The sequence below is a fragment of the Triticum aestivum genome, chromosome 7A (assembly GCF_018294505.1).
Source record: "Triticum aestivum cultivar Chinese Spring chromosome 7A, IWGSC CS RefSeq v2.1, whole genome shotgun sequence".
Classification (NCBI taxonomy): Eukaryota; Viridiplantae; Streptophyta; class Magnoliopsida; order Poales; family Poaceae; genus Triticum; species Triticum aestivum.
In genome coordinates this window covers 1,755,311-1,764,582 of record NC_057812.1, presented here as the reverse complement: position 1 = coordinate 1,764,582, position 9,272 = coordinate 1,755,311, and the positions used below count along the sequence as shown (strand labels likewise).

At 40.2% G+C, this 9,272-nt stretch overlaps 1 protein-coding gene and 1 long non-coding RNA gene across 13 annotated transcripts in view; one reads left to right on the top strand and one right to left on the bottom strand.

The window, feature by feature from the left end:
* The first annotated feature begins 1,279 nt into the window (after positions 1-1,279).
* The window catches only part of LOC123147703 (signal peptide peptidase-like 2), a 9,613-nt gene continuing 1,620 nt past the window's right edge, over positions 1,280-9,272 (top strand). Inside the window, exons 1-16 of one of the 12 annotated variants that reach the window (XM_044566978.1) lie at positions 1,288-1,569; positions 2,297-2,458; positions 2,559-2,643; positions 2,770-2,954; positions 3,330-3,503; positions 3,660-3,694; positions 3,792-3,948; positions 5,063-5,116; positions 5,199-5,291; positions 5,859-6,004; positions 6,375-6,445; positions 7,034-7,117; positions 7,216-7,312; positions 8,153-8,288; positions 8,925-8,967; positions 9,059-9,095. In XM_044566978.1, coding sequence (XP_044422913.1) covers positions 1,441-1,569; positions 2,297-2,458; positions 2,559-2,643; positions 2,770-2,954; positions 3,330-3,503; positions 3,660-3,694; positions 3,792-3,948; positions 5,063-5,116; positions 5,199-5,291; positions 5,859-6,004; positions 6,375-6,445; positions 7,034-7,117; positions 7,216-7,312; position 8,153 — 1,473 coding nt within the window. In that variant the 5' untranslated portion in view covers positions 1,288-1,440 and the 3' untranslated portion in view covers positions 8,154-8,288; positions 8,925-8,967; positions 9,059-9,095. Of the gene's footprint in view, positions 1,570-2,296; positions 2,459-2,558; positions 2,644-2,769; positions 2,955-3,329; positions 3,504-3,659; positions 3,695-3,791; positions 3,949-5,062; positions 5,117-5,198; positions 5,292-5,858; positions 6,005-6,374; positions 6,446-7,033; positions 7,118-7,215; positions 7,313-8,152; positions 8,968-9,058; positions 9,112-9,272 lie in introns of all 12 variants that reach the window. The other 11 variants (XM_044566980.1, XM_044566982.1, XM_044566975.1 and 8 more) reach the window with 11 other exon arrangements.
* The window catches only part of LOC123147704 (uncharacterized), a 10,362-nt gene continuing 2,664 nt past the window's right edge, over positions 1,575-9,272 (bottom strand). Inside the window, exon 3 of the long non-coding RNA XR_006473398.1 lies at positions 1,575-1,709. This is a non-coding gene — a long non-coding RNA (uncharacterized lncRNA). The remainder of the gene's footprint in view (positions 1,710-9,272) is intronic.

The following is a 9,272-nucleotide window of genomic DNA, read 5'->3' as shown; positions in this document are numbered from 1 at the left end:
TTTTTTCTCCGTTTTGTGAGAGAAATCGCGTCCGAACCGCCCCACGAACCGATACAGGACTGCGTTGGATGGCTTCGACGGTTCAAACAGCGTGGCCCGGATGGTTGTGGGAGGTTTACGGGTCCACCTTGGAGATGCCCCGAGTTATTCCGTTGTTTTGGTGGGTTAACTTAATAGATAGCATGATTAAATAGTGTTGACCATATTGATTTATTCCCAGCTAACCAAGCGTTGTTTGGTGGGTTAAGTCCCTAACCTATGGCTTAACCCTGTAACAAATAGTGCATAAGAGTTTGTGGTCTTAACCCCTCTAGTTTGTGGTCTTAACATCTCACTGGTTTATTTTTGCCTCCACCCTTTCCTTATAAACGGACACTTTACTAATGTGCAAAAGATCATGGATCTAACATTTCTAATTTACCCAAATCAACCAATCCGTCACCTCGGCCGATGTAGCCCATGCTTTTGTTAACCCAATGGACACCGCCCATGCCTTACTGATCCTATCGCCGATGGTATCCCTTCACCTCGGGATCTCACATGCCTCCCCTGCCAGTAACACAACAACAAGTTAATCGTTACAGATTTGTACAATTCTTGGTGAATTAGTACAAGTGCATATACATTATCGGCATATAAACGGGTATACACAATTCATGTTCGCTAGAGCTGTGAGTACTTGATATTGTACTACTCCATAGGAGATGGGAGCACGTGGCAATCCAATAAATGTGCCAGGACCGATAACGGCGCAACATTCTCACATGTGCATGTTAATTAGAAAAAAATGTGTTGATGCCGGCACATGGATATATAGAAAACTTGTAACATCCTTTTGGTTGTGTTGTGTATGGGATAGGATGATCTGGACTACAAAGAAATGAACACATAATGGAGGATGCCGTTGTTTCCATTTTTTTGCTATGCGGCTTTTCATCAATTTTAAGCACGCTTTGATTCTTTTCTTTTCCTTTGAAAAAAAAGAAGAAGAAGGACACTGTACTGTACGAGAGTTTGGCAACCCTTCAGCCCTTAAGTTTGCTATGCGGTTTTTGCTTGCTTGATGCCCTTCGAAGCATGCAAGGGCTGAAGGGCTTGCATGATGCCCTTCAGCCCTTGCATGCTTTGATTCTTTTCTTCTCTTCTCCTTTGGAAAGAAGAAGAAGAAGGACCTAATGAAAATTTGAATTTACATCTGACTCCTCCCATTTTATACACAGGACCTCCAATGAGACACAAAGAGAGTACTAATGTGATGGAGAGAAAAAACACAAGGGAACGGGAGCATGTTTTCAGGCCAAGAAAGCGTAAACCGGTGGAAGACGCCACCAGCATATAAACCCACTACAGTGACTCCACCACCTCTCAAATCCAACCCCGAAAAGATTATTCCTTTCTTCCGTCCGTCCGAATCACTCAGCCGCTGCGCCGGGAAGGTCCATGGCGGCGGCCCTCCGCCGTCGCGAGCTCCTCCTGTCGGAGGTCGCCGCCCTGCTGCTTCTGCTCCTCGCCGGACGCGCGGCGGCCGACGGCGCCGCCTCCCCCGGCTGCTCCAACAAGCTCCAGCCGGTAACCAATCCCCATCCACTCTATCCTCTCCTCCTGCTGTCAGATCTCCCGCTCTGCTCTGCTCCCGGATGCAAAATGTGGGGGTTTTCAGCATACAAGTGTAGATGCAACCAGTCCCTGCCTTGCTACTGCCTCCGTTCCTAAAGAGTATATAAGTTTTTCTTATAGATTAATTACATATGGAGCAAAATGAGTGAACTAAATATACAAAAATCTGAATGTAGTCTTTCCGGTGGAATCTCTAAAAAAAGACAGACTTATATTTAGAAGCGGTGGGAGTAGATAGCATACAACTTTGCTTGATTCATGCCCAACCTGCCTTTCACGCTAGGTAAGGTATCCCCTCCCTTTTTCACTTCGGAACAACACGAAATGAGTTATCAGAATTGTTGGCAGCAGCACAAAACAACTTAAATTTGTACTCTACTCTGCTATATATAGCTGCAACCGATCTCATCTGGAGCAACTTGAACAATAATACTCCACTAGTAGTATCTCCGTTGTTACACTCCACTTAAGCAGCAAGCAAATTAACCAGCTCTGCTCTGATCTCATCAGGAGCATCCTAAAAGATTTTTCTGGCATGTTGTCTTGTCACACTTCAGAGTGTGTGTGTGTGTGTGTGTGTATGCACATTGTCTGGTCCAAATCTTAAATGAAAGCAACATACTGCCGCGCCCCCCGATTTTCTTTCTTTCTCATGTTCCCAGGTTTTCTTTTTCCCTAGGTTAAGGTGAAGAAGAACTGGGTGAGTGGAACCCAGGGCACGGCCGTTACTGGAAAGAGCACGACATTCGGAGCCACCTTGCCCACAACTGTCAACGAGGCTCAGGGAACATGCGCTGCCCTCACCTACCCTCTTGACCGCTGCTCCAATACAGCCTCAAAGGTTCTGCTTCGACTCTGAATCCGACATAACTTCGCAACCAAGTTGGTTCTGCAGGCATCTTCTAATCTAATCTAATCTAATCTAACCCTTGCTGTTGCAGTTAACGGTTTCTGTTGCCTTACCGACATGTGGACAGTGTGCTCTCACCGCTGAAGCGGAAACTGCACAGCCTGCTGATGACCAAGGTATTCATTCAAAGGACGGCCTGAAAAAATTATATTCTCTGTCCCGTACTCCTGTTCAATATTTTTGCTAGGCATGCCTGGTTCTTTTGCAGGCAATAATCTGTTTGGTTAACTTTCTGTTTGCAGAACTTCATAAGACGGTTTGCAGTGTCAGTGATCCTTCAATTAATGAGCCAAGTCGTCCGGTTGTGGACCCTTCACTATGCTTCTTGTTCATAATGGCCGTAGGAACTATAGTCTGCTCCTCACTCTGGGGTGAATTCGTTGCATGCCAACAGATTGATGGGCGTTATAATCAGCTGACATGGCAGGTTCTCACTTTTCTGCCTATCCAGACTCTATGGCATGCTATGCTATTTACTAGCTTTTTTTCATACGCATACCAACCCATAAATCGCGTGTAGGAACAGGGATGAGCCGTTAATAGGATTATGTAATATAGAATATATGGTCGTTGCTTGATTATACGTTATCTGCAGATTTGTTTGCCCTGGCTTTATAACATTTCTGCATCTGCACAAAAAAATAACTTATCTTGCTGTGAGGCACACTTGGTACTTATGATTCTTAAGATAACGAATAATGTGCATTTTATCGGGTTTGTTTCTAGCTAATGAGTAGTAGTTTTCAGTTGATCACTTGGTTAAGTTTTTGACTAATGAATTTCTTCGTTTCATACTAAACAGCAGGGACCGAATTCTGGAACAAACAACAGACAAGATAAACAAGTCATTGAAATCACCGCAAAGAGAGCTGGTTTTCAAATTGTAATATGTTCAGTTTTCCTTCTCCTGTTCTACTTCATGTCGTCTTGGGTCGCCTGGCTACTCATTGTATTGTTCTGCATTGGTGGTATTGAGGTATTTCCTCGTATATTATCTATCTTTGCACTCTTTTGATCACAAGGCCTGTCTATCCGTACAAATACTTCTCTTGGCGCTTGGTTATTGAAGTGCTTGTTTAGTTTTTTATATTGGTATTCGGTTGTGAGTTTGTTTCTGTTTTGTGTCTTTCAGGGTATGCATGTTTGCTTGGTGACAATTATCTCTAGGTAATGCATGAAATAGTTTACATTAAGCAAGTTTTTCAATGCTCTTTATTTTAGTTCTTAACTCGTTGTCTGTGCCTCTTGTGCGCCCTGTTTCCAGGATTTACAAGGATTTGAGAAATAATACTGTACAATTGCCGTTGTACGGGGAGGTCTTAACCTTGTCTCTTGGAGTGGCACCATTCTGTACGGTATTTGCCATTCTATGGGCTGCTTATCGGCATTCTTCGTTTGCTTGGATAGGTCAAGACATCCTTGTAAGTTGGATTGATTATTATTCTTATGTTTGCTTGCTATGTTTTTAATCTTCACGGGGAAATACCCTTCATCCAAACACCCCCTTAGTTCTATTCTTTCCACTTTAGTTCAGAAGCAACTGTAAGCATGCAACATGTTTACTATCACTTTAGTTCATAACTTAAAACTAGCATGTCCAAATTCAGTGCGGATCGAGGTTCCATTTTCCTAGTAGGATCAGCTAAACTGTGATTTGTTTTATAATTTACACATTGCAGTAAGGTCAATCTCTTCAAAAGAATTTGATGCTGTTTTTTAGTTAAAGTACATTTCAGAACTGGCCAGTCTTTTGGGTATGAAACCCATTTGGGCGAGAGTAGTACTAGGATGGGTGACCTCCTGGGAAGTCCTCGTGAAAGGGTTTCATATCTAGCCTACCCCAACTTGTTTGGGATAAAAGGCTTCGTAAGTAAGTAAGTAAGTAAGTACATTTCAGAACTGGCCTTCTATTATTACACTAGCAGCTGTGTATTTGCAATGCAAGTTTTCACATCATACATCAAATGTCAATCCAACTTATTATTGACCATATTCAGTTTTTAGCCCTAACAAGGTAAGTACCATAAGCCACAAGCTTAAGCATGATTTATCTAACATGAATGCATTTATATTAGTTATGGGCTGAACTGATTTTTGTTTAGATGTGCAAGTTTGCACTAGGTTTCCTAGATTTCACATGTTAGTTTTCGTCCATGAACTATACAGATGGAGATCAGAAGTAAAATGTTGACAAAATTATCATTTTCACTAAATCTTAGGAGGGACTCGAAAGTGATCTACCCAGGACTTAAGGAGTTGATGAGATTATCTTCATTTCACACCTTGCATCATTTGTTTGATTTTGGACATCACATATTCAGTTTCCAAGCTTGATGCATGTTATTTGAGAATTACATTATAAGTTGTGGAATAGTTTCCGTAATGTAGAGAACGTCATTTCTTTACCCTTTTTTTTATATAATTTGTTACTTGGGATGCAAATTTTCTTCTGGCAATGTGTTTAATTAGCTTGCAGCCTTGGACCTTTGAGAAAAAATACATACATTAACCATGCAATCTGTGTAATTGTCACAGGGTATCTGCTGGATGATAAACATAATTCAGAAGGAGCATTTACCTAATATCAGGGTATTAGCATGTCTATTTGCTGTAGTCAACTGATTGTCGTCGTATCCTGCTTGTAGTAATATCTAAGACTCTATCTTTGCAGGTTGCATCGGTTCTTCTTGGTGGTGCATTTGTGTATGACATCTTCTGGGTCTTCATTTCACCTCTTATATTCCATGAGAGTGTTATGCTTGCAGTAAGTGCAATCTTGATCTTTACATTTACATCAATACTTACTATCAGCCATGCTTTAGTTCTGTGTATTAATTTGCACGATAGATTTTCTAGTTAAATCAATCAGTGGAATAGTCCTGCTTCTTCGCAAAAAAGAAAAGGAATAGTCTTGCAACTGCATGATGAAACCATTTTTAGAAAATAAGATATGCCATTTCCCCCAAAAAGGAATACTCTTGCTTCTTCACAAAAAAAGGCATCTGGAGGTTGTAAAATAAAGAGAAGGATTCACTTCTTAAATACCTTTGGAATATGAGAGAATTGGTAGCAGCTTGTCTTGAAACTGAGTGAATTGTTAAAATATTCAGTGTTATGATCTAATCTGGTTCTCTTATGACCCGTATAAAAATTGATATGTTTAGGAGGCAAATGTTCGGACTTGAAACTAGTGAAATGTTATTTTTTGTGGTTATAATTTGAAACTAAATAAATGCATTGTCCAGCAAATGCTTATGTTTAGTAACCTATCTTATTCTCTTATGTGCTGTGACTTGTGATTGTTTTTTTTTTACTTACCATCTTATGAAAGCTCCCAGGTTGCAAGTGGTGCAGCTCAGGGGAAGTGATTCCGATGCTCCTAAGAATACCTCATTTCTTTGATCCATTGGGTGGATATGCCATGTTAGGCTTTGGTGATATTATTTCCCCTGGACATCTCATCGCATTCAGCTACAGGTACTCTATGCAATGCTGCAATATATGTTTATGGGTTTTCATCTAATCTGTAACTCGTTAGTTCACTAATGGGTAGACATAGAAGAAACATACTTAAATATTGCCTGCTAGTCTGGTAGTACCATTCATGCTAAACGCAATGAAGGTCTCAAGAAACACACTAACTACCGTGCTGAAGATAGGTTGAGATGTAGAATATTTGGGAGATACTAAGATCGATTCTTCTTGCTTATCTCAAACATAGATACATATCATCTTCATATAGTGAATGCTTGGACCCTTGTTGTTTTCTAGCACAATAAGAACTCTGTTGTCTCAGAGGTCCACGCCATTTGTTAATGATACATCATCACTTTGGTATACGGCGCAGATTTGACAGGGCAGCCAAAAAAGGTATCTTCAATGGATATTTTCTATGGCTGACCATGGGATATGTTGTTGGTAAGCATTTGATACATCTTGTTTTCTATTATATTTGTGTTGACCAGTTAGATGTTAGCGCTCTATGTTGTGTGTCTGTTGTGGTATTGCTTATGTTCATGGGCTGGTTACGCAATTTCCGTTAACAGTTCATTTTAGTTGTGAACTTCACAGTGGCCCGTCATATTTGATTATTTGGGTACCAGCAAAATAGTGGACTTTGATAACTAACCATTTTTTAGGACAGTTCTAATTTTTTGGCACGAACACCGAGTCTATAACCGATAGGCTTAACAAGCACTGCACTATAAAAGGGCTCAGTGTATTCAAGCAGTACATAGTACGGCACTGCTGTTGTTATGGCATCTAGGCGCACATGGTGGTGACTGCCTGTGACTGATTGGTTGTTTCCATTTTCTTGCTCCGCGTTCTGTTCTGCCTGGAAGTTACTGTCTTTCTTTGTCTTCAGGCAATAGATATACGTATTTTTCTTACTATAACTCTGTAAACCGCAGACTCCGGCGTAATTTGAAATCCTGTGTTTGTTAACACAATTCATTGCTTTGTAGTGCAGAACCCAGATTTTCATTTTTCCTTTTACCCTTGCAGGCCTTTTCCTTGCCTGTCTTGGGTTCTTCCTAATGGATGGACATGGTCAACCAGCGATGATGTACCTAGTACCATGCACCCTAGGTAAGCATATAAATTGTTCCTTTGCTGCCTCATCTTTACCTACTCCCTTTTACACGATCAGCGCCACCGATGCATGTATTCGCTTATTTTCACACCAGGGCTTATTGTTGTGCTTGGCTGGATAAGAGGTGAACTGCCTCACTTGTGGAACTATGGAAGAAGACAGGAAAATTTAGTCGGTGAAGTTGATATGTGGTCAGACAGGGTTTAAACTCAAAAGCAGTCATCCTTGGATCTAATTAATCAGTGGATCTGACATGATGCTCCTTTGTTGCGTGAACTGTGCGGCATCGTGGAAATGTTAAATTAGCTGTAGCCAGATTTGTGTTTGATTTAGGTTGTCCTCATTTAACTTGACACAAAAAGAGCGAGTTGTGGAGATCCAACATATCTCATCCGTTCAACCGCTCTATCCAATGGTCTATGTTGCCATGGTGTTTAGCGCTAACCGTGTTTAGTACTAAACAAGATTAGCACCCTCCTCTAATTAATAGTATACCTAATGTCAATGTGAGCGTCATCCAATTAATTAAATACTACATATTATCAACGTGCAACTAAGATCTTAACAGATATTAGTGTGTGAAGCAATTAATATATTGCCTAATATTTCATCAGATAAAATATTGTCTAATATTAACGTGCATTGCATGTACTCCCTCTGTAAACGTAAACGCTTTTATATTAGTTTATGGAGGGAGAAAACATGCGAGTTACGATTTGTCATGGAAATCAGTTTTGTATCAACAATAGATTACTTAATTTTACATAAGACTGAGCTAATGGTATTCTATTCTTACGAACATCATGATCATCTATGGAACTGGAACAATCATTCAAACCCAAAATTTTCAGGACATTGCAAATGCAAATACAGTGGCACATTGGGCCGCTCATGTTCAAACATGTGTGGATGCAAACAAACTCTGAAAGCATGTATCTTATACTTTAAACCAAAACTTTGTGTCCTCTTTTGGTAGGCATGCCCGGTTCCTTTGGAGGCAGTAACCCATTTGGTTAACTTTGTGTTTGCAGAACTTTGTAAGGTGGTTTGCAGAACATTATAAGATGGTCCGCAGTGACAGTGACACCTCAATCCCGGCCATAATGATGCCACAATCAGAGGAGGGAAGAATCTGACGGACTTGTTGGAACATGGAGCAAGGGATAAGTACATACAGTGCGACGGCCTATGGCCCATCTCAAATAAGGGCTCATTACATCTACATGCATGAATACATTACTTTTTTTTTTACAAAACACGTCAACACAAAGGATAACTTTGCTCATGGATATTTAACTCTATCAACCATGAATGAATAGTTAAGTTAGAATTATGGGGTTTGGCCTGCTGCTCATTTATATATATTTTTTTGGGAGGGGGTGGGAGGGGGCTTACCCCCCCATATTTAGGGGGATCCTTGCCCTCCTTCCCCGGCATGACACCACAATATATTTGTTCAATGGTTGCTTATGGTTGAGTATATGTATGTTATAATCATCATCTGTATCATTTAATCACAGTTACATGGTATATTAAGACCTCATTTCCTAAATAAAATCACTTTATATATATAATTATAACTTAATAATGATTTTCATGATATGCAATATATACTGATGAAAGTATTACTTCTACTCTATTATACACTCCATTGTATAAAATTCGCACTAGGGCCTCCAAAATATTAGGGCCGGCCCAGATCTGCTAGAACAGTTTTTATTCTCCTTCCTGTATTTTATAGTTCCTATGAGTTGGCCCTTTTAAAAATCTCTTATCATAGTTTTCATGTGAAACTGAATGCAGAGGCTGGTACTTCAGCATATCGTCCAAAGACCTTTCGAAGAAGGTTTGCATGCATAAATTTCTTCTCAATTATGATATCAGTTTAACTAGAGTATCTCATATGCTTGTTTTGGCTCTGGGCTTGTATGTGACAGAAGGCAAGAGTCAATTGAGGAGGAAAGGGATAAAGAGGTTGAGAAGAGTATAAGTTATTCTCTTCCTGTCATAATTATGCAACACTCCCATCATATCTGTATTATAGCTAGGGCCTTGTTACATTTTGAAACATTTGTCGGTTCACATCTACTCATTTTGCACCTGCACAGGTTGATAGGACAACTGATCTCTCCATGCTTGTTTTCGATCTAT